Here is a 25,404-nt window from a genome sequence, read left to right as displayed (position 1 = left end):
ATTAAATTGTTTTTAACAAATTAATCAATAAATTTGTAATATAATTATACTATCATGCTAAATTTTTATAATTAGTTATTAGACTTTTTCAATTTACTCAACATATATACATTAATTCAAAAAAAAAAATACAATCAAATTAAATAAAATTACTCGTATAAAAAGGTTGGCAAAATCTTTAAACTGGGTGTAGCTTAGATTGTATGATAAATAAACTATTTTTTCTTTTTCTTTTTTTTTTGCAAAAGATAAAATATGAGCTAGAAAATGATATCTATAATTGTAAAAGTTCTTTTATCTTTATATGTTACTCTAAGCTCGAGAATGAAAACACGAAGATAAGTGACAAATGCCAATATATATATAATATTAATTCAGAAGTTCAGAAAGATTCAAATTCTACTCGCATGCATGAAATATTGAACCAAATGCGTTAATGAAAAAAATCAATCCAATGAATTTTCCAAAATCCTACTTAATATTCTGGAACAAAAGTGAATTTGACAAAAAAAGATCCCCATGTGGGTTGAACTCCATTGAAAACCCAAATTCAATCTGACTCGGACTCATTTTCTAATTATATAATATATTATGTAATTTACATCACATACTCAATAATAATATATAATACTATAAGATAAACATTAAAAGATATGCTAGATTGTTTATATTTAAAATTTTAATTAATGAAAAAAGCATCTTAAATATTAAATTAAAAAAATAACATAATTGCTCTGTTTAAAAAAATTAAAAATAACATGGATGAACTTAAAATAAGTTTGGGATGGTCAATTACAAAAATAAGTGAGTTTAGACAAAAATTTAAAAAACATATTTTAGACCAAACCCAAATTGAACAAATATGATATGTGCTATGTCCATGCATAGACTGCAATAGGCGCAGCCTGAACCATGAAAACTTCTTTGAACAAAAAACAAAAACACCATGAACAATTCTAGTAAAGGCAAATAAACCAAAAAATAAAGTCAAATTATTAGTCGAGAAAATATATATATAAAAAATAAACTAGGGATGTTCAATGTACCTAATAGCCAATTATCGAAACGTGACATCATTGGTGTATAATTCAAAAGGTAGCCACACCTTGCTTCAAAACATAAGTGCCCACAGTTCACATGTTCCTACTTTTTAGAATGAACCAAACTCATGGTATACAAAAAGAAAACACAAGAAAAAATCGTACCTATCATCATCATGTGTGTTGTAAACAAGGTTTGGCAATATTGAATCATCAGAGTTACTGCACAACTTGCATTTGCTGGGCACGATCACTTCACGAACCAAAAGCGAATTTACCACTGTTCTTGGGTTCTCTCTCACTAGATGGCAAAATGGTCTTTCGAGTTCAAAGTTAAAATGATGGTCTGCCATTGCCTTCTAATTCGGAGTAATATGACATAATTCTGTTCAGCACATAAAGGGAGCAAAAGAACCATAGTGACTCAGTTACCGCAACAAGCTTACGCTATTGTTCAGAGGTGTCATCATGGCTGTATTCCGAGGATCCAACAGCCTCTTCCTTTAGTAAATCGGAGTTTGTATTTTCTTGATTAGAAGTTCTAGTTGGGCCATCCTCCTCCTTGTCAGTATCGTTTTGCAGCCCAATATTTTGTGCTATTGCCCTATGATCTTGAGATTCCTTAAATGTTTCAACATGTTGCTGGGCTTGAGCTTGTGACTTAGACAAAGGAAAAGATGCAGAAGCACCATCTGATCCTTTCAAAAGGCAAACATACTTGAACACCAGTTGTGTATAGTTATTTAGCAGCTCTTCAACGTCTTTTACTGTCAAATCACCGGCATGAGCAAACATGTATGGATACTCTTGAAACACTTTACTCACTTGATCCTCCTTCAGAAGTATAGTCGCCCCTCTATTCTCCAATTCTGAGATGGATGGAACTTTAGAGATTGATGACTGATCTTTACTTGAAGATTTTCCATCAGAAGATTTAGGTCTATTAGCATGGTCCTCCTTAAGAGTGTGATGTCTGGATTCAGTTGGTTCTCTCTGATCTTGTCCAGCAAGTTGGTTAATTTGACTGGACAGACCATCCAAATCTGTTGAAAGGCCTGATAGAATAGCTCGAGCAAACTCCATGTTTTTCTCAAACTCGGTTTCCTCCAATGAAAGGGCTTTTGCATCAATATTTGAGATGAAAGCCTCAGCAGACAGCATGTTCGTAAAAAAGTAGGCTGCTTCAGAAACTAATCGAGACTGACGTCTATAACGTTGTATATACAATAAATTCGAGTGCAGCTGTGGAGGATTTGCCTACGTAACAGATTTCATGAGAATTATACATTATTTATTATTTTTTAAAGGAGGGATGATGAACTAAACAACCAAGCATGCATACACTACTGATCTTACCTTTATGGTAACATAAATCAACACAGGAAGAAAATCATCAGCTCCAGGAGGATTCTCATTTGAAGCAATTGAAGCATTAAGCAATAAATTATTGATAACCTTGCAACAATTGAGGATACACACAAGCTTGTCTCTTGGAGCCTTGTACATATTAATTTTTTGCAACTCTTTCTGTGCAAGCTGCCAAATAAAGTATAGATTCAGGGGAGAGTCTGAAAGGTGGAATAGCTATCATAACTGGGAATCCAAAATCCCAAGCATATTATCGACCAAATTTTTTTCTGAAATAAATTAGAACCATAATCAAACTGCACTCAAGTGTTGAGACATTTGTTGCACGCAATAAATAATTTTTTCTTCAAACAACAAAAAGTAGAGGCAGTGAATATGGTATGATATATTGCTCAATAGGTACTTATCCAAAAAATAAATAAAGATATACTGCTCAAAGGTTATTAGACCTTAAGTTATGTGCATAACAAAGTCAGATAAATAAGATCATCAAATTAAAAAGGCGACAATAATTACAACTAGTTCAGACATAATAATGATAACAAGCTTGTTTTAGATGGAAAGCATTTGTAGATAATTTGCAATACTCAACTGCTTAAGACCAAGACTTTTCATTTAATGTAAACAGAATTCTACCTACATTACTATCAGCTTGTCTTGCTCATAAAATTAGCAAACCTAATTAGAGACGGGGAGAAAAACTTATTGACCAAATCCCCAAGTATTTTACACCCAAAACTACTGAAGACCAGTTGTTCCTTTGTGGAAAATATTTCTGAGAACGACATTCTCTAAAAGCAGCCAGAAAGGACTGGAACTTCAGCTTTTAATTGGTGCATTACTTCCAAACAGTTTATTCAATTCTCAGTACAACAAAGATATTAGCCATAAGTTCATAACCAACAGCTGGGGGTACAAGCACTGTATCAAATTGAGTTCAATGATCAAATGATTTCAGTGATGCTTAAGACAATATGAATAATTCGTAGAAAACTGAAAAATTATTAAGGCATTAAGCATGGAGCTCCTATAAAAAAGGAATATCTTATGTAATATGGAACAAAAATGGAGGAAAAATAGACATAAAAAAAAAACAAAACAGATTTATATGGTTTCAGAGCGTGCAGCTTCAAGCATCCACATATGCATCAACGTTCATGGTTGATAGCCAAAATCTAGATCAGCTATGTTTAATAGGATGACAAAATGTATAAACTGCCATCTAAAAATAGATTGATGCAGCATTGTCTTGACATGTTAACGAGGCATAACTGCACAGGGCCTCCTAACATTAGAAAACCACATCACGAGTGCACATTCCTCATTTGGTCATGCCATGGGATGAGAACAATAAAAGTGAGTTCATATCAAATTTGAACTTCTACGCTACGCTCATAGTAAGGCATGGAAGAATCTACCACATAAGATGACCTCAATAGAAGTTTCTTTAGAGCTCAAGCAGGGATGCATTGAGGAAAATAGATTCTCCACAAAGCAATATTCCTAACAAAGAAATTAACTTTCCTACCTAGCTAAGGATTTCTGCACTTTTATGGTCCATCTTTGTAGCCTCCCTTATATGAATTATAGACAGCATGACACCTATCAGCATTACATCCTTGGAAGCATCTAATAAAAATGTTACTACTTTTTTCTATTTCACCATGATGAATTGTGAGAATCCCTAGCAGCTTCTTATTAACTAGTTGTTATTCCTGATTTCTAGATGAAGTCATTGATTATTATCTTCAAGGAGGCAAACACCTTGTAATGTTTTTTTTACTCCAGCCAAAGCCATAATCGTTTCACTGTTTGCACAGAAGATATCCAAAAATATACTCTACCAAAGGTTTTTAAAAAAAAGGTTAAAAGGGTTCTCACTTCTCAATAGTATAGAAAGCCAAACATGACAAGGAAAGATATAGTTCACAGAGACAACATATGCCAAAGGTAAGCTAACTCCATACTCCCAAAAAAAGAAAAAAAAAAATAGGCAACCACTTGAAACAGAAATTCCCCAATTTACCAGCCATGATGTCTCATTCTGAAAGGCTGGCTTAATATCCAAGTTCTCAGGCCGAACAAATTGCTGAACAAGAGCCATCTTCTCAGAAAGTTGTTCATCAAGCTTTACATCATCTGGAAGTGAAGCAAACACACGGGTAAATAACTTTGTCATAACATACTTCTCCAATCCCTGTATTAGGAAAAGAAAAAAAAAAAAAAAGTAAATACATCAACCCAAGGTGAAATTTTTTTCCCTTAAAACAAATTACCTAATGCAAGATAATAAGTTAAAATGACTTACTTCACCAGCACTGTCCAACTCCTCCTCTGAACATCCAGCCCAAAGCGGATGAGCTCGAAAAGCAGCTTCCATGTTGGCAAAGAATGCCTGTACGGCCGCACTATCCCTTTCGGGTTCAGGAGCATTGTTGGAGAACGAAACTATGAAACTGTAATATGGCGACACGAACGAAACTCAGAAAGTCAAAACCCTGAAACGATTGCCTAAAATGGAACACCCCAATCCTTCTTAAATTAAGTTCGATTGTCAATTAATTAGACAAATAAAAAAAACAGCTTCCACATCGGGATTTTTACTTAATTTGAAGCAATCAACTAATAAATTTAAATAACAGACCAAATAGATTTATAAACAATCAATAATCACTTCCGATTAGTCGAAAATCACGTTCAAGCATAAGTCTACGCATAGATTTAAAGATGAACATTTAAAATGAGAAAGAGAGGGAGCGACCTTTTGATAGATTTGACGAAATCAGCAGCGGAAGGCTGGCGCATACGCTCTAGAAAATCTTGCAATCCTAAGAAAACGTCGGCGTTCTCCATTTACGGTAACCGCCGTCCGATTGTTTGACAGTCGCTTAGCTGACGTTGATTAGAGAGGAGACAGAGAGAGGGCCTTTTCCTTAGGGGAGAAGTCTTCTAGAATGAGAGGAGTGCGTGATTGAAGGTGCAGACGCAGTTGCAGACAACCAAAAAAACAAAAAAAAAAAAATCAGTTATTATTATTTTTTTTTACTTTATAAAATTAAAAATAATAATCATAATGAAATTGGGCTCTGTTCTTTTGGGTCTCTGTTAATATTTAATCTATACAAATATTTACCGTTCTCTCCATCACACTTAGAATTTATTAATTTATTAAAAAATATTTTTTTACGTAGGGTAAATATTAAATTCAGAGTAAATTTCATAGTTGGTCTCTCAATTTTTATGGTGTTTTTATTTTGGTAATCTAAAATAAAATTCTTGCAATTTCATCACTCAATTTTTAAGAAGTTATTTTAGTCACTCAAGCATTAAATCTCTAATAAAAGTTAATTTAATTGGTCGCTTTTATTTTGTCACCCAGAAATATTTTTTTTAAGTATTGACTATGTAAAAAAAATTATAAAAATTAAAATAATACACAAAAATTGTCAATTTGTATTTGTTTATCTCATTACCGAAAATTCTAAATATCTTTTTATAATACTAAAATTTCAAATTTCAAAATATCATAATAATTTTTAATAATTTTCTTAAGATGATATTCAATTAATTAAGGGTCATTGATGGCATCAATAAAGTACTTTATCTTTTCTTTTCTTTTTTTTATTTAATGAATATGACCATACAAATCGAGAGAAAAAATTAACAAATACACTTCGTAGGCAATAAATGACAAGCTTCATCAATACAATAAAGACTTCAGTTTCAACATTAATAGAACATTATAGCACGTTGACAATTGACACCGTTACAACTCAAGCACAACATATATAGAGTGATAATAAGCACTTAATACTATATGAAAATCAACTCCGAATGGCTCAAAGCGGTGGGCAAAATCAGGAAAACCATCCCTAATTGCAAAAACAATACTACATGCATAAGCAACACTAAAACATGTATTATAAGAGCATAAAAAATTCTAAAAGTGAATATTTATTGAACAATAGAAAACAAACAAAAAAAAAGTATAAAACTTAAACAACATGGGTCTAAACTAACTCATGAAATAATTTATTATTTTAAAATACTTTCAAAAAATTTTTTTAACAAAGTACATTATTTGAATGCATTTATAACTTAAGCTCTAAATTTTAAACTTGGATCATCTTGAATGATTAGGTACGATGTATTCTTGATGCTCTCAATTGTAGTTTTCCTCTTTTTACTAAAAATGAGATAAAAATACCATGGAAATAATGTCGTAAAGTTTAGATTACCATTTACTCTCTTTACTCAAAAAATGAACAAATTAATCTTTATAATGAGAAATCAATCTTTCCGTTAAAATTTAGTCTTTATACATAAATAGTACGTCTCTATTTAGTTATTCTAACAATTACACCAATTTTAATACCAAGACTTGTTTATTTATATTTTTAATAGAAAAGATAAAATACAATTCAACTCCAATGGAATTAAACAGAAAAAAATAAAATGGCACATAAAATTAGACAAAAATATTGATACAGTGATGTAAAGTTCTCAACTGTCTGCCTTCTATATAAATAACAAGCGTGTAACATTGCAAGATCAGCATATCACTTGCAACCTATTTTACAAACCTTTCTCCATAAATATAACCACATACATTAGGGTTTTCCTTTTGGAGTTTGGACCACCATTTTTGCACCTCTTAAATTACAACATTACCTTAATAATTCTAAAGTATAAATACAATCATCTCTCCTATCAAACCCCAAAATGAAAAGAATGGGAATATATGTTGAAATGCTACTATCATAATATGCTTTTCTGATTAAAAAAAGTGATTTCTATCTTTAATCTCCATTTCTTTCCAATACGATTTCGTGCAAATGTTGTAGGAGATGGGTTTGCAGATATGTATTGAAACCAGATGCAATGTTTTTCTCCTACTTCGCTGGACGAAATCTGCTTTCTCGATCATCAAACCACGAATGTTTGATCTTGTTTACCGCAAGAAAAGCTCAGTATCTGAATTAATTTAGAGTGAAGTGTTCCAAACCGCATCATCTCCTTCACCACACCTTTCGTGAACGGTTTTGAGCTTCTCGACGGATTTGCAGATTCCACTGCAGCTCCAGTCGAAAGATGCAACACAGACATTACCTGCTTGTGCCTTCCACTCACAATCTGTGGAACAGGAAACAAACAACGAGTTAAAACAGGAAGAAGACCGAAATAGCAAAAAGCGTTAAGCTTTGACTAAATCCAAATGAAACTATCGTATTAAGCATTAATTGAGATTTAGGATTGAGGTAAGAGTTTTTGGCATGTAGATATGTAGTTCGACACAAGATTTAAAGCATTACCTGGTGGAGTCCCACAGCACATATTCCTATCATCTATGTGCTCAACCTCAAGTCCAATAAACCATGCCCCGAGGGACACATCTTCATTAGCATACTTGTGCAATATAGGCCTGCAATCATTCAGAATCACTCGGAATATTAGCGATACCTCTTTTAAAAGATTATTATCAGATACAGAAACCGGAAGAGTAAAGGATATAAATTTGATCAGCATTTTAATAAGCTTGGGAATTTTAATGGACTTATGCAAGATTACAAAAGATTAACTCTATGCTCAAAGTGATAAACAAGGGCTGATTAAATAAACTGAAAGAAAAATTGAAGACAGAGAGAAAACTTAAGTCAAGGGGATGTTTGCAAGGCATTGCCAAATGGGCACAAATACAAGGACTATGAAAATTAAATCAGAACCCTCAATTACGCAAAGTAATATAAACAAAGAACAGGCTACTCCAAGACAAAAATCAAAGATCTTACTGGTTTATGGAGATGTAGGTTGCTAGCTCCTTTGAAATTGCATATATCTGACCAGTTGCATGTCGGAAGTATTTGTTACCCTCTTCTCCAAATTTCCAGTACTCTGGTTCACGGTACTTAACATTCCTAATGAACATAAAGGAAAGGAACAGAAGTTATATAACAAATTTGCAGGAGGGAGCAAAGCAAATTGAAAAAGTAATATTATGAACAATAAAAAGGTCATGGGGGAAATTACTTGCTAGAAAGAACAGGTCCAGATTTCATGCACCCTATATAGACTCGGGGCTTGGAACGGTGACGGCCAAGGGTAGTAGCTAGCATACCTAGGAGAAAATAAGCATAAGAAATTCATCATGCAAAACAACCAAGTTTTTTCTTCATCATTATGATGGTGTGATAAACTGTTTAAGATAAACAAAAGAGATGGAAAACCAACCAAGATTAACATGGACATCATCATCCACCTTGACATAGAACTCAGCATCCCATTTTGCAACTGCAGTAGAAAAGAAAATTTTTGTTTTTGCTGATAATTCGTGATATCCTTCAACATGCTCCTGCATTTTAAGATTGAAACCAGATATCAGTAAGAAATGCTTGAATATCTCACAAGACTATCCAAAACTTATAGGAGTGCTTTCTAACCAGTCTAAAAAAATCCTTATGCTGAGCCTCCTCCGAATCAATAGCTCGATCTAAAATGCTGTTAGATGTTGCACTGGATCAAACAACGTATATACAACTTATGTTAGTTCAAATATGTACTTCATATTTATCCCATGCTGATCACAGTGTAACAAATGTCATTTGCTTAACATTGCCATTTCTTTGGTTAAACAAATTTCAGTTCAAACTAAAGTTTTATCGGTAAAAGTACTATAGAGGTCCTTGTATTAGGAGCTAGAATGCATTTTGCCCCCTCTACTCAAAAATGGCAAATTAGTCCCTACATTTAGATCAAAGAAAAGATTGGTATTTCTATTACTTATTCTATTAAAAACCAGAGTGACTAATAGAATAACCAAAAAATGACAAGTGGCATGCCAGTTGACCTCATGCTAAGGTACAAGGGACCAGTTTTTAACAGGAAAGTTAGAGGAAATTTTTAGCCAATGACCAATTTGCTCTTTGATTTAATGTATAGGGCTAATTTGCCCATTTTTTGAGTATAAGTGTCAAAATACAATCCGACTTCTAAGTACAATGGCCTCCATGTCACTTTTACCAAGCTTTCTCTTGCGTGAAATGATTTACCTATGGCCGATCATGAAACGAATGACGATCCCCTTCTCACGCTCCAATTGAATAAGCTTTTCCCCTACTCAAACATTAACATACGAATTCATTAAATACTAGCAAACTAATTGATATTAAAACCTCAAAAGGTTATGGAAAAATATGGAACCTTGTGGCATCCAAGTCTCCCGGACAGAATCGCGCCGTCGCCTACTACTAAAAGCAGTATTGATTCCAATGACCATGAACACCTTCTTCCTAGGTGGACGATCGCGAGTCAAGGTTGAAACAACTTTAGATGCCTCCCCATTGTCCATTTCCTGAGAATTACGAGAGGCAGCTAACTGCATCTCTAGCATTGCAACCGACTTGTCTAGAGATCTGTAAGGCCTCATGAAAGATCATAATATTTTACAAACAAATTAGCTAAACAGTAAAAACAAAGGTTAATCTTAACTGAAATAACAAGAACCCAATTCTGTACTCACTGAATTGCTTCATGGGTTTTCAAAACTTCACCCATTACATCATTATCTTGTCCAGGCGTCTGTGTAAACATGGTAAAAAAACTTCCTTTTAGAAATACAAATTTCGTTTTCAAAAAAGTAAAAGTAAACAAGAATAAAAAAAAAGAAAAGAAAGAAACACATACTTTCTTAGTATCGCAATCACCGGAGACAATCTGCAACTCCTGCTCACGTCGGCGTTGTGATAAAAGTTGACCGTTAGATTCAGGTGGGACCCACAGCCTGTAACCAAAATCCAATGGCTAGAAATACATCAAAGAAGAAGAAGAGAAAAACTCCATCCCAACAATTAGAGAGGAAACAAACACTGACCCAGTTCATCAATCTATCTAAAGAAAAGAAACACACAAGGAATGAAATGAAATTTGAAAAACCAAAAAGATTTATATATATAGAGAGAGAGAGAGAGAGAAGGGGGGACCTGTTACTGAAGAGAATCCCAAGAGTGAAGAAGGAGAGACAGATGAATGGGATCCAATTAAGGGAGATCTTCTTGGGACTACGGTGCGGCTTCATGGCCGAAAGGGTAGAGAGAGAGGCGGAGCTGTCGATAATGTAAAAAAGAAACTGAGATATTCAATATTTGAAACGAAGAAGAAGATTCAAAGTTTTTATAGTTGTGTTAGGCTTGTCAAAGTTCATTTCATAAAGGGTGATTGGATTGGATGAATGGAATATCGTAAGACTGTTACGCGCGTTGGACCGTCAAAAAGAATGATAGGGAAAACAAAAATTAGGCATTAAAAAAAGGGAAATTTGCCGCATTAGTATTTATTAAGGTTTTCAACTTTGAACTTTCCGTCGTGCTTTGGCCCCCTCCGTGTTACTCACATGCACGCCAGTCACGCCACCTGTCTTCAATCAAACACTGTACATGGGCCGACTTGTTTTCTCCTTGGATTTTAACCCGAATCCTGTTGGTTTTTCTTTTCATCCATCACCACAGATAATTTGGTTTCCAAATTTTGTCTGATTTTTGTAAATAATAATTTTAAATCATTTTTATTTTATAAAATATATTACAATATTAAAAATAGATTGATTGGACTCGAGTTTGAAAGTTTAAATTTATCTCATATTTTATAAGAGTTTAATTTTTTTATAATGATTTATTTAGCTCTTCAATTTCATAAAAAAATTATTTTAGCTTTTTATTTAATTTTTTAATTTTTTTAATTTTTAAATTTATGTTTTTTATCAAATCACTCTAAAATAGATTGAAAAGTTAACTTTTTTTCTAACTTTGTTGATGTGATATACATGTGGATAACACATCAGCATTCAATTAAATTTTTAAAATTATATCATTCATGTGACAATGCACATGTATACCACATCAACAAAGTTAACAAGTATTGACTTTTCCATTCATTTTGAGTGATTTAACAAAAAAACGAAAAATTAAATAAAAAACTAAAATGATATTTTTATAAAGTTGAAAGGTAAATCCAAGCTTATTTTTTACCTAATATTTTTTTCCTAACTTTCTCAAATATTATGTATAACATATATTTATAAAAGATTATGCTTTGAAGTTTATGATTTTCAAGTTTATTAATTGATTTTTATATATTACTTTGTAAAATATAATTTTTTATTATTTTTTAATTGAATTAATGTTTAATTGGTTGGTGACTTTGATCAATCAAAAACTCATAATTTCCGTCTTATCCATTTATATTTTTAGATTTACCAAAACATAAATATATATAAATAAGAAAAGAAATTTATATTATTTTATTGTTGAAAAAGTTATTACGTTAACGGTGGGTTTTAAAATTCCATTTTTTTTCTACAACAAATTATTAGAGCCACGTGGGGCCACATCATGTGAAATGACAAGAGTCGTCCGTATTTCTTTCATTACTAATTAACGGATTTGCTTTTTAATGACAGTATTGGTAATTCACCTTTTAATATTAAATTAATATTAAATAAATAATAATAAAAAGGTTAAAAATAAAACAATCTCTGCAATAAAAAATAAATTTTTTTCCAAAACTATTTTTACTATTGGGTAAATCGACTATTGATTATTATATTTGGAAAGATATATTAGGTTGGGTCAATGTTATTTTAATCACTAAACGTAATAGTAAAACACCTAAAATTTGTTCTAGAAGGAATTTGAGATATGTGGAGATTGATTATTTATTTATAATCGTGAAATGAATGGAAATAATTTTAATAGAAACGAAACTTCGTTTAACATAATAAAAAAGCAATGAGTAGCTTTGAGTAAAATGAGATGTTTAAAGACTTTGTCAGCCTTATTATAGCCTTTGATATTTTCTCTGCAATTTCTTACATCCCAAAAGTCCCGCCTACCTTAACGAATTCATTTGCAATTTCTTTGCAATTTAAACACTTTGTCCACTTACCAAATAAAACTATATATCTTATGAAAAATTCGAAATTCCTTCCCAAATTTAGGAAAGTTTAGTGAAACTTAATAAATAGTTTCTTTTTAAAATACATGTGAGATTCGGATTTTGAAAATAATTGTAAATGAATCTTGGTATTTATAGGAAGTCAAATTATAACATCTTCATTCGCGTCGTTAGGAGTGTAACTAAAGGGGCTAGCAAAAACTTCAAATCTATTTTTTTTTTTAATTTTTAAATTAGTAAAGATAAAATTATACTTTAGATCCTTAAAATTGATAAAAATTTGATTTAATCATTTAAAAATTATAAAAATATAGGCCATTCAAATGTTAAAATTGCATTTTTACTATTGTAAAATTTAAAATTTAATTTTGGCACCTTAAAAAAATTTTTGTCTTTACCCCTTCATGTCGTCATGACATTGTTCGTCATCGCAACATGGGAAGATTTTCGTTATGATGTCACCGGCTGACTTTAGTAAGTACCTGCAAACTGTTCAATAAATACAAGATACATCCCACAAATTGATACTCAATGGACAAGATTACAAATACTCGAGCATGAGGATTGTTATACCTCCCACTTCTAAATACTTTATGCCATAGAGAGAGGTTCGCCACGATCCGTTATATCAAATCCAATTTCAATAATATTTCCAACTTCTCAAATTTACTAATTTCAAATCAAACAATCTAGCTATTAAAAACTCGGGTGACATTCTCCTAATTGTGTTGCTTCTTTCTTCCATACTAGTATGATATTGACATCCTTCAAATTTTAAACCTTATTTGTGATAAAAGTCAAGTTCATGTCAAAACAATTTTCATGGTTAGTTAAAGGAATTAAACTTTTTTCATGTCAAAATTCCTCACTTCAAGCCACTACTCATGGACTTGACTTGAATGGAATTTACCTTTATTTTTTGTTAAATTCTGAGAATAGTCATTGTATATATCTATTTCTACTAATTTAGTCCCTCCACTTTTATTTGCTTAAAATTAATCTCCTTATTTTTCGATTTGTTCATTTTTAGTTGCTCACTTAACTTATTCCATTAACTATGTTACAAAACTATCTTCTTTAACTTTTATAGCTTTTGTCAGTTTGGTCTCTACTATTTTTTATTTTTTCATTAATTATTAAAATTTAAAAAAAAAGTTATAAATTTTTCTCATACTTGCCAACTAATTAAAAATAGAAAAAATAAATAAAATTTACTGTTAATCATTACTACTAGAGCTTTTAACTTGTAATTCTTATTTAGCAACAATAAGTATCGTGTATATTAAGTAATTTACATTATAAATAATTGAACTTAACCTCAACTTTTAAATAGATTATAAAGATTTGATTTAATCAAAACACATCATTTAACTTTAACAACTCGAGTCACTTATAATAATTCTATTAACTATTTTAATAAAATAATTGCATCCATATTTCTACTTTGCATGTTTTTAGCATACAAATAAATTAATACTTAATTGGAAATTTATTTTTTAAAGTTCGATTAGGTGACAAGATAGAATTTCATTTTTTTTTTATCTTTTTATTGTTAGCGTCAATCGCATTATTAGGATAATTAAAAAATTAAAGTAAAGTTCTTGATTTTTTTTATAATCAGAAATAATATTTAAAAAAATTCACAAAAATTGAAGAATAACCTTCAATGAAAATGGTACTCTATCAAGTTTCAAGAATCAAGACCTCGCACCAAAGAAGGTTGTGAGTATCTGGAAATCGAAGGAAACCATGCAAAAAATCAAAGGACATGAAGACTTTCTTTCCTTTCTTCTTTCATGATTTCGTTTTTTTAGAGAAAGGAGAGTGGACATTTTGTTTGTTACTTTTGTTTATTACAGGAAACCATGAGAGTTGAGAGAATATGAAATAAGTAGGAAGAGTTGGAAGAGAGGGGTTTTTCTAAAGTTTATTATCGAGAAAATTAGTGTTTTATATTGGGTATGGGTCCTACTATGTAGAAACCCATAATTTCTGCCACATTTTATTGTCTCTTCTTTTTGGTTTTGTCAAAAGCTAATTTTTTGGCCTTTTAACGTGAGAGTGGGCAGAAAGTTTTTTTTTTTTGTGTGTGTGAGCCAAAAATCTCAAATTAAAACAGAAAGAAAAGAGAGAAGAAAAATTTTAGCTTTTAAAGTTTGGTGCAGCAGTGATCAACTCTTCAATCAAAGGTTCATCCGTGGTTCGATTGAGCTGATTTTTGGACAGCAGCTAGGCGATAAGGTGTTCTTGACTTTAGACGGTCGGATTTTTCATCCGAGCCTTGTAGCGTCGAAAATACCCATTTTTCAGCAGCTGCATTTTTTGGTGATGTTCTCTCATTTTTCTCTCTTTTGCTAAAGATTACATATTGTTAGCCTTGTTGGAGTTGAATGCTTGTTGTAGGCTTGATATTGTGATATTGTAGTTGAACATTTGATGATAGTGGAGCTCTTGATCGGACTCTAAAGTCCCGTGGTTTTTACCCTTAATTTAGAGGGGTTTTCCATGTAAAAATACCGGTGTCTCTATTTATTTTTGTTGTGGTTGCATTAGTTAATTTGTGGTTGATTAAGGTTGCTAGAGAACATATCTTGTGCTATTGTGCTTGCCATAATTTTTTTGACAGGAGTTATAGGGAGAGAAAGAACACCGGTTGTGCTTCCGCTTTGTTTCGGTTGTTCGGTTTCTTCCCAACATTTTAATCATGTAAGAATAAACTCATAATTAATTAAATAGTTAATGAACTCTAATCTAATGGTGATTAATATTAAGTTTTAGTGTTTTTTAATTTCCTATAATTTTTTAATAATGAGAATAAAAATAAAAAGAGTAGGGTCAAATTGACAAAAGTTATAAAAATTGAAGGACTCAATTTATGATTATACTTAATTTTTTTAACAGAGGTGATGAAATAAATTGTAAAAATAGAGAGACCAATTTTAAGCAAATATAAATATAATATTTATTTTTATCCAATTCATTCGGCAAGAAATGGAAAAAAGAAGTAAACTTATTTTACTTTTTTGTTTATTATATACAATAAAAAATATATTTTGAAATAATTTTAGTAACAATTGGTTTTAAACATATTCTAAAACATTTGTCACCTATTACATGCTGACACATCAGCATGATTTAATTTTGCAATCAAATTATTAGTGAAATATAAAAAATTAAATAGATTTGTAAAAATAATTAAATATATTTTATTTAATACATACAATTGGTCCTCGCATCACACAAATATACAAACTAATATATATACTAGTTTGTATAATCGCGCCACGCAAGAATTTATTGTATCTATAAATTAAAGTATATTAAATAAACATTTATGTTTTTTTTTAAACTATAATAAATTAGTTAATTAAAATATATTTAAAAACGTGTACAATTTAATAGAGAAGTTTAGTTTTATAAATTTGTTGGTTTACAAATAAAGTTAAAACATTAAAAAATAAATGTTTTGGCCTACTTTCTAGTATATATTTATATTTGGGTATTTGTAATATATATTTTTAAAAATGACGTAATTTATATAAAAGTTAAATACACAATACTGAAATATAAAAAAAATTAAATTATAATAAAAGAAAAACATATAAAGTTAATAAATGTTAAATTAAAAACAATATAATTTTTTAAAAGTGTTAAAAATAATATGAGTTGACCTAAAATAATATTAGATTAATCATTTATAAATATAGACAAATTTAAGTAAAATCAAATCAAATTTAAGTAAATATAAAATATATTAGTATTATATATATATAAACTTGGCCCAGTCTTATAAACAACTTTTAGATGCAATTAGAGGTATGGATCGGGTTTGGATCGGGCCTAAATATTATATTAATATATTTTATATTTGTCTAAGATTGACCTAGCCTAAAACATGGGTTTAAAATTTTGGCCGAAACCATATGCAAAAGATTAACCCAAGCCTATTTTATGCCCGCCCATATTATTTTTTAATTTTTTAAAAATATTTATATTATATTATTTTAATATTGACTAATTTTATACATTTTTTTATTTATTGAATTTTTTTATATAATCATCTTAACATTATTTTAATGTTTACTTTAGAGTAATGTTATATATTTTGTATAGGTTTATTTTTTTGGTGTATTCTAAATTACATAATATATAAAAATAACAAAATATAAATTATTATAAACTTAAAAATGGGTCAGGGTCGGTCCTTAAATGTTCAAGTGTGAACCCAACCCATATTTTAAACGGGCTTGATTTTTTTATCTATGCCCATTTTTCAATCCTAATATTTTTACTTAAAACCTTCTAAATTTCGGACGAGCTTTTAAACCTGGTTGAGTAACCTGACCCATGAATAGATCTAGATGCAATCCATCAATATACCCACTTACCCTGGCTATCAGACTCGTAAAGTTTGGGTCACAATTTTCCAACATAAATCTTGTACTAAAGGATTGTCCCATTTTAAAGAATTTGGTATAACAAAGTTAGATTTCCCATTTTAATTTTCAATTTAACTAAGTTTATCTTGAAGACGAAGTAATCAAAGTAAAGCTCTCATAATAAAATAAACCCTCAGATATATATATATAGCATCAAATAAAGCTTTTCTTAGAGTCAAAGTATTTTATTATAATATTCTTAACTAAAAATAAAAAAGATAAATTATCAAAATAGTCACTTTTGTTTGCCTGAATATATATTTTAGTTACTTATGTTTAAAATGTTACATTTTAGTCACTGAGAGTTAATTTTTGTTAACGGTGTAACGTTAAGTTGATGTGGCATGTTAAATAATCGTTTCTAATTAAATTTTAGGTTAAATTATACAATTGATCTCTATATTTTTTCGTTTTAAGTAATTTATTTTTTTATATTTTTTGAACTTTTCTTTTTTTTTTCATTCTCTTATCCATCTTATTTCCTCCTTCCTTCATTTCTTTTAATGTAATTTTTTTATGTTTTCCATTTGTTAAAACTAGTCCCTATGCTTTTATTTTTTGAATAATTTAAACTTAAATTTTTAATTCTTTATTTTCCTTTTCTTATTCCCCTCTAGTTTTCTCTCTTCTCATATTCTTCATTGCAGAAACATAATCTTTACTCACCAAATAAGCTAAGTCATTGTTTCTTTCACATGATTTCTAAATTAAGTTTCACTAAAAAACGAATATCAATTATTCTTAATCAAATCTCGATTTTGAATACAACCTAATTTTGAAACTAAAATTGGATCTAACTAATCAATATAAAAAACCATATCCTTAATCAAATCTAAACATAAATTGAATTCTTTATATTCAAAACAAAATTTTCCCGTTTCCAAACTTTTACATAATCGTGTAGATTACTTATTTCCCTTTCTTTTATTTTCTGACGAATAAAATTAAGCAAAACGATAAAATTGATTTAAATATTGTTGAATATTCCCAAGAAATCTTGATTGAAAGCCGAGTATAGATGAACCGAAGAGAGAAATGGAGCATTGAACCAAACTAGTTTGGGTAAATTTGAGGGTAAATTTTGTATGGCGGTCATTTTAGTCATTGAGAGTGTAGAGCTTGTTTGAAGAATCCGTGAAACAATGTAATTTCGAGAGGGCGAAAATGTTGTAGGTAAGATAAATAAGGTGGTTGTGGAGGTTGGTTAGGAGGTTAAGGAAATGGGCTCGGGAAACTTTGTTAAAGGTTGATTGCCATAAGTCACAACTAGCGAGGTATTCGAGTGGGACGAGCTTGTGGACTAGGTCATTGAGAGATCTAAACTGGTTCTTAAAGAGATGATGGATGATGATGTTTTGTAATTGTGGGGTGAGAATATGTTAAGCTGGTTTTATTTTGATTTCAGCTCTCACATTTTCTTTTTTCATGAACATAAAAAAAGTTTTAACAAATGAAAAATATAAAAAAAAAACTATGTTAAAAGAGATGGAGAAGGGAGGAAAACAGACGGAGAATCATAAGAGAATGAAAAATAAAAAAAAAGTTAAAAAGAACATAAAAGAAAAAAAATTAAATTGCTCAAAACGAAAATATATGGGGACCAATTATAAAATTTAACCTAAATTTTTTGTTTGAAATGATGATTTAACGTGCTACGACAGCTTACGGTTATACTATTAACGGCAATTAACGGCTCAGTGACTAAAATGTTATAACACATTAACCAAAGTAACAAAACGTAACATTTCAAATATAAGTGACTAAAATATAACCCGAGATAAATAAAAATGACTATTTTAATAGTTTATACTAATAAAAATATTTTGATATTTTATTTTTTTATTACGAAGATTTTTTTTCATAATCCGTATTTTGAGATAAAAAATGTTTTAAATTTTATAATTTTATATTTTTTAAATATTTTAATTTGCTGCAAATATATTTAAGCTGGTTTAATATTTTTTTTGGAGCAAAAGTTTTCAACTATAATATTAAAGTTTAAAATTTTAAAATTATGCGCACTTAATTATCTAATTTATGTGTTAGCATTTGCCTATTTTTAATTTTTTTTTCATCTGATGATTTTTTTAAAAAATAAAAATAAAAATAATATATATGTTTTTTTTAAAAGTAAAATTTAACTAAAAAAACTATAATAATTATTTGGTACAATTTTAAATGCGTGCATCCAGGAGAAAATGAGTCAAAATTACACGTTTATTTTAGAAAGAAGTATAATTAAACACGCAAATTTGAAAGCTTCAATTTGATTTTACTTGCGCTGTAGCGTGCCACGTAAATTTTCCATTTTTAAAATTTTAAATTTGAATATTTGATGATTTTCTTTTCTGTTATTTAATTTCCATTTTCACCCTTTGATATTCCGTTACACTAAAGAAAAAAGTTTTTTTTTTGTGAAATTGCAAAAAGGAACTCCACCATCATTTAAAGAATGAACTCTATAAGGGGCATTTTGGATTTATAAAGAAAATATTAAAAAAATTAATGGTACTGATACTGACACTTACATTTCTAACGTAAATCCTTTTAAATTTTTATTACATTTTGCAAATATTTATATGAGAGAAAAGGATTTAAAATTTAAAAAAGGGAAAGAAGACAAACTATAGCATTATGAAAGCAGTTGGCAAGCTTTTTACAAACATAATAATTTTTTAATAATATTATTATATAATTTATTTTATGTACTGATTATATTTTTCATTCAAATTTCATATAAAATTCCATTAAATTTTTGTCAGTTGATTTACTTATATAATTTTTTTTGTAAAATAAAGTCTAACTAAATCAATTACTTAAAACTTTAATAATCATTTTTCCCACCCATTCCAAGACTTTCTCAATACATCACATTCTAAATTGACTCTTCTAGATAAGTTTAAATTATGTACTATGTTGTACTGTTTTGTTCAACTTACTGAAATCTTAATAGTGTCTATAAAATTTTAAGATATATTTTAAATAAAGCGCATAATACTTAAATTAAGAATAATTATTTGATATATTATCTGTAGAGTTTTTTAGACTCTACAAATGGATTGAGAACACGATAAATATTACATTGATTTATATTTATGTTTTTTTATACTCTATAATACACTTGTCATATCATTAACCCATTTGTGAAGTTTAAAAAATTTCCTCAAACGGTATATGAGATAATTTTCCTAGAAATATTAAACATATAGAAAGTTTACATTTTCGCTCAAGCAAATTATGTAGTTATTTAAATAAAGAAAAAAAATTTGAGCAAAAATTTTATTAATTTAACCATAAAATATGAAAGATAGGATTAATTACTTTCATATATTTTAGGGTTTTTTTATAAAATAATATTAAAAAATTAATTAATTATAAAAATAGGGTGGACAACAAATTAATTATAAAAATTGGAAGAAAAAAGAGAAAAAGAAAACCGTAAATACAAAATAAAAGTAAGGGTAATAATGTCATAAGAAAGTCGGTTCCAGAATATAATTAATATATTCGAAAAATAAAAGTTGAAAGATGCTGAGTTTGCCCTAAGCGTCACCATATATAAAGCAGCGTGCTTCTCTCCTTTTCCTCCACAACCAAAATCCGCTATATCTAAAATAAGGTTCCAACCTCTGTTTTTCTTCACAAATTCCCAATCTAATCTCTTCCTCCCCTTCTTTTCCACATCTCATAGAAGGTATGATTTCTGTTTCTAATTACTGTTCTTATTTTTTTCTTATCGATGAATCTGTTCGATTTCATATAATATTTTATTCCTATCTGTTGATTTTAATCTTTCGTGTCTTTGTTCTAGAGCTGGATTTACTTATTTTTTCTGTTTTTGATTCGTTGTAGATCTATTTATAATTTTTCTTTTTAAGTTCCTATTTGTTTTGACTTAGAATGATCGATCTATGTAGTTTGGTTCTTGTCAGAGCCATTATATTCTGATTTCTGAACTTGATTTTCTAATTTTTTATTTAGATGATTGTAGATCGGATGTTGAATCCTATGACTTTTTATTTTCTATTTTTTATTATTTAACGTTGAATAAAATGTTAGTTATTTATTCTGATTTTGTGATTTTTAATAATTTTTCATTAATATTTTGTTGAATTTACCTCGTCTTTAACACTCATTAATATGATTAGGAGGTTTATGGTTTCCTTTTTTTTTCTGTTTCTTTTAATCTACCCCTAATATAGCAAATCATTTTTCCTTTCACATTTTAATCTTAATTTTGATAGTATCATTTCTTATACTAATATTTTGTGGATATCCCCCAATTGGAGGACCAAATATTGGAATCTGAAGGCATTTAGAAATCATAGGCTTTCGACCTTTATCAGATATTTAGTTTTTCTACTTTTGGATGTATATATGCAATATTGGAAAACGTAATTCCTTTTTCAGGTGTTGATTTTAATGAAATCAACTTTATGTTGATGAGCTGTCTACTGCTTATAGATTGACTATATGCTTTAACATTTGCTTGGATTGACTGTATGTTTTTAACATCTTAATCACATATTAGAATTTGAAGCCATTTAAGATACAAAATAGGGTTTTGACCTTTAAGACTTAAGCATATATTGATTTTGTATGCTTTTGGATGTATACATGTTATATTGGAAATTGTAATGCCGTTCTTGGTTGTTGATTTTATTGGAAGTGACAATGTTGACGAACTTCTACTTATTGATTTTTATATGTTTTAACATTTTCCTGGATTAATTTTGTTGTTGAATATCAGAGTTGGCAGATTGATCTGCTGTGTCGACAGTTTGTCAAAGTGGAGGGCATTAATTTTGAATCATCTTTTATGTCTGAACGGGCCTCTCTCTTTTTATCATCAATTGGTTTGCTCGGTGAATACTGTCCCACTTCTAGAAAAAAGGAAGGTATCTGCATGCATATTGAGGTCAGTAATACAGAAAAATTTGGTTGCCATTTTATGCGACCTATTCCAAGTTCAAGAAAGCAGTCTGGTAAAGGATTTCTTACCACAATTGGAAACACTAGTATCTGATCCCTCCTTTGTGATTACGTCTATTCCACAAGTTCGATCAAGATGGCTTTGCAGAATATTGGTGCTTCCAACAGTGATGATGCCTTTTATAGGTATAAGATGCCCAAAATGATAACCAAGATTGAAGGACGAGGAAATGGCATCAAGACTAATGTGGTTAACATGGTTGAGATTGCTAAGGCTTTGGCTAGACCTGCTTCTTACCCTGTAAAGTATTTTGGTTGTGAACTGGGAGCCCAATCCAAGTTTGATGAGAAGACTGGAACTTCACTGGTAAATGGTGCCCATGAAACTGCCAAGCTTGCAGGGCTTCTTGAGAACTTCATCAAGAAGTATGTTCAGTGCTATGGTTGTGGGAACCCAGAAACTGAGATAGTCATTACAAAGACGCAGATGATTACTCTTAAATGTGCTGCATGTGGGTTTATTTCTGATGTTGACATGAGAGATAAGCTTACAACTTTCATTCTTAAGAATCCACCTGAGGCAAAGAAGTCATCAAAAGACAAGAAGGCGATGAGGAGGGCTGAAAAGGAAAGACTCAAGGAGGGTGAGGCTGCTGATGAAGAGCTGAAGAAGATCAAAAAAGAGACAAAGAAGAAAGGTTCCACTACTACAACGAAGGTTGCAGCTGCCAAAGGTGGTGTGACCAAGAAGAAAAGTAAACATTCTGATGAAGATCACTCCCCTGAACATAGCCAGGCTGATGAGAATGAACGGGTTGCCGGTGATGATGACGACGACGATGTTCAGTGGCAAACTGATACTTCTCTTGCGGCTGCCCAACAACGCATCCAAGAGCAGTTGAGTGCTGTTACTGCTGATATGGTGATGCTCTCTACCGATGAAGAGAAGAAAAAGTCGGTTAAGAAGTCTCCCGAGCCTGAGACCAAGGTTCATGAGAATGGTGTTGGTGCTCATGATAAACTTGTTGATGAGATAAAGGAATACTTCAAGAAGGGATCGTCTCCAAATCAGCTTAAATCCTTCCTAGGTTCACTCACCGGAACCTCCAAAGAAGTCATGGATGCTCTATTTATAGCACTCTTCAATGATGTTGGGAAAGGGTTTGCAAAAGAAGTAACCAAAAAGAAGAACTACATTGCAGCAGCAGTAGCAGCAACCAAAGAAGAGCGATCTCAGGTGGTGCTCCTCAATTCTATCGAGTCTTTTTGCAGCAAGGCTAGCCCTGAGGCGGCGAAGGAGGTGGCATTGGTTCTTAAAGTGCTGTATGACGATGATATTTTGGAAGAAGAGTTTATCATGGAGTGGTACCAGAAGGGTATAGCTGGTAGCAATAAGGGTTCTCAGATATGGAAGAACCTCAAGCCCTTCATCGAGTGGCTCCAGACTGCCGAGTCTGAATCGGAAGACGAGTGAATCCCTAAGCTCTCCGTATGGTGTCTTTACCATGTTAAGCCTCTACTTCTAGTGCAATAAATATTAGCGTCGTCTTCTATTATATGTTGGTGTTTGGCTTTCCTGTGTCGTGTTTCCTAGAATAAAAGACAGTGAGCTACATCCCGTACGTGCTCTCTGCTGTTCTGTGGTTTATTATGGTGTGAACTGGTCATTGTTTATTCCCCTAATGTGTTAACTGAGTTTACTGTTTTATTTCTCAATAGTTTTCTTTTTCTTTTTTATGTTATCTTAAACCGTCATTAAGCCTGGTTTAAATTTTCATGTTTTTAATTAATTATTTCTATAAAAAAACAATGTTTTGTTTGCAGCGACAGTTGTTTTCTTGCTATATTAACATTAATTTTATGATCGACATGAATTCAGGGATAAGAATGAGGAGAAAAGTTTGATTTAGTCCAAACTTTTAAAATGTTTGAATGAGAAAATTCTGAGATAAAAATAACGATTTCATTATAAGGTTGATAAAAATAACGATTTAATTTTTAAAGAAGTATGTTATAATTAGCTTCCTAATAATTAGTATCGATGAATTAAACATTGAACATATCCACTTTTAACTCTCTTAATTAATAAGATTTTGTTTCTTATTTCTTTTTGTTGAAGTTAATGCTTTTCAACTCAAAACTAAAAACAGATCTTTAAAGACATTTTTTTTTCTAATTTTTTTTATAATCGAATATATTTTTGTGTAATATTTATTTTAGTACGTAATTATTTTTTTATTTCAAATATATGAAATTAAATTTATAATGCAATATATTGAAATATTAATAAACTGTTTTTTATATTTTTATTAAAATATCGTTGTTATGGCTCAATTCAGCCTGGGCCCTTGAATAAAACCAAAATAAATAGTTCATTTTTGTTTACCAATTCAAACCCAAATTTTAAACCATAGCCCAAAATACAAACAGCGCAATACAAACATTTAAACTCTAGCCCAACTTTTAAGCCCAAACTAAAAAAACATTTTTGGCAGAACCCTAGCAACCAGCCTTGCGCTGTAACCCTCAACTGCCCTCGCCACACACGGCTTCCACCTCCACCCCCGCACTACTCGCGCCTCCACGTCAGAGTCCATGCCTACCACGCACCTGCAAACAAGCAAAATAAGTTGTAAAATCGGCTATAAAAGCCTTTGGAAAATATTGTAAAATGGCATTTTTTTATGAATAGGAGAGAAATCAAAGTAAAACAGATTTTAAAAAGAAATCAAGGTGATTTTACTGTAGTTTTATTTTCTTTGTTTCATTTTGTTTTATTTCTCTACCACTTTTTTCTTTTTTTTTTAGATTTTTTTTATATTTATACGAAACTAAAGTATTTAAAAGAGGGAGTTTACTTGACTTTCGGTGGTCACGTGGACATGTCGTTGAGATCGGGCCCAGGAGGGGGTTGGGATCGCCTCTGTTCTCCGTTTGGGCGTGCGGCGTATGTGGCTGATAAGGGGAGGGATTTTGAAAATTAGGTTTTCTTAAAACAAAATTGAAATGATTTCAAGCAGATTTGTTTTGACTTAAAAGACAAAACAAAACAGCACCGTTTGGTGCTGTACCCATGCATTTGGCTCAAAATGGGGTATTTGCACAATTAGTCCTCCCCCTTTGCGCTAGTGTTCAATCGAGCCGTGTTTCAGTATTTCTTAAAATTTTTTAAATTTTCCCCGAAACTCCTACACTGTTTTAATTTAGCCAATGTTTGCGTACTTCATTTTTGGGATTTGGATCATTTGCGCTTTTTGTCCCTCCTTTTTATGTGAGCATTCAATTTGGTTTTTTTCCCTCTTACCTATTTCCAAATTCGCCCCAAACTCCCATTTTAAGTTCAATTTAGTCTTTTCCATTATTTTTGTTTTTTTAGATTAATTCACTTTAATATTATTTTTATCATTATTTATTACCTTCTATTTTTATTATTAGTATCATTTCATGATTATTATTTATTTCTAATACATTTTTTTCCATATATTTTCTTATTCTTTTCATTAATATTATTTTTGTTATTATCCTTACTGTTATACATTATTATTACTATCGTTTCTATTTTTATTATTGTATTCTTATACTATTATTTATATGCAGTATTAGTACTATTATTATTATTATTATTAGTTTACCATTATTTGTAGATACTATAGTGGTTCATTAATGTTATTATTTTTTTT

At 30.4% G+C, this 25,404-nt stretch overlaps 3 protein-coding genes and 1 long non-coding RNA gene across 5 annotated transcripts; 1 reads left to right on the top strand and 3 right to left on the bottom strand.

The window, feature by feature from the left end:
• Positions 1 to 982: 982 nt before the first annotated feature.
• LOC107962476 (vacuolar protein sorting-associated protein 9A) lies at positions 983 to 5,495 on the bottom strand. The gene is made up of 5 exons (XM_016898884.2): positions 5,170 to 5,495; positions 4,717 to 4,864; positions 4,435 to 4,605; positions 2,397 to 2,576; positions 983 to 2,297 (listed from the first exon to the last, which is right to left on the bottom strand). The coding sequence occupies exons 1-5, from the start codon at positions 5,259 to 5,261 to the stop codon at positions 1,488 to 1,490; spliced, it is 1,401 nt and encodes a 466-aa protein (XP_016754373.1). The 5' UTR covers positions 5,262 to 5,495; the 3' UTR covers positions 983 to 1,487.
• Positions 5,496 to 6,903: 1,408 nt separating this feature from the next.
• On the bottom strand, positions 6,904 to 10,697 carry LOC107963231 (beta-1,3-galactosyltransferase 7). Of its 2 annotated transcripts, none has more exons than XM_041114987.1 (11): positions 10,385 to 10,697; positions 10,089 to 10,185; positions 9,925 to 9,983; positions 9,606 to 9,817; positions 9,455 to 9,518; positions 8,846 to 8,918; positions 8,637 to 8,757; positions 8,436 to 8,523; positions 8,198 to 8,323; positions 7,721 to 7,830; positions 6,904 to 7,541 (listed from the first exon to the last, which is right to left on the bottom strand). In XM_041114987.1, the coding sequence occupies exons 1-11, from the start codon at positions 10,477 to 10,479 to the stop codon at positions 7,393 to 7,395; spliced, it is 1,194 nt and encodes a 397-aa protein (XP_040970921.1). In that variant the 5' UTR covers positions 10,480 to 10,697; the 3' UTR covers positions 6,904 to 7,392. The 2 variants fall into 2 exon arrangements, with proteins under 2 accessions (XP_040970921.1, XP_040970920.1); XM_041114986.1 differs by having other exon boundaries at positions 9,606 to 9,826; positions 10,385 to 10,658.
• Positions 10,698 to 20,176: 9,479 nt separating this feature from the next.
• Positions 20,177 to 23,440, top strand: LOC121230367 (probable eukaryotic translation initiation factor 5-1). Its single transcript, XM_041114985.1, has 2 exons — positions 20,177 to 20,486; positions 21,543 to 23,440. The coding sequence occupies exon 2, from the start codon at positions 21,861 to 21,863 to the stop codon at positions 23,196 to 23,198; it is 1,338 nt and encodes a 445-aa protein (XP_040970919.1). The 5' UTR covers positions 20,177 to 20,486; positions 21,543 to 21,860; the 3' UTR covers positions 23,199 to 23,440.
• A 637-nt stretch (positions 23,441 to 24,077) lies between these two features.
• On the bottom strand, positions 24,078 to 25,007 carry LOC121230366 (uncharacterized). Its single transcript, XR_005928312.1, has 2 exons — positions 24,583 to 25,007; positions 24,078 to 24,334 (listed from the first exon to the last, which is right to left on the bottom strand). It is a non-coding gene; the product is annotated as an uncharacterized lncRNA (long non-coding RNA).
• Positions 25,008 to 25,404: the final 397 nt, after the last annotated feature.

Source organism: Gossypium hirsutum, chromosome A06, assembly GCF_007990345.1.
Source record: "Gossypium hirsutum isolate 1008001.06 chromosome A06, Gossypium_hirsutum_v2.1, whole genome shotgun sequence".
Lineage (NCBI taxonomy): Eukaryota > Viridiplantae > Streptophyta > Magnoliopsida > Malvales > Malvaceae > Gossypium > Gossypium hirsutum.
Note: the sequence above shows the minus strand (reverse complement) of the source record. Positions and strands in the feature narration are given on the sequence as shown.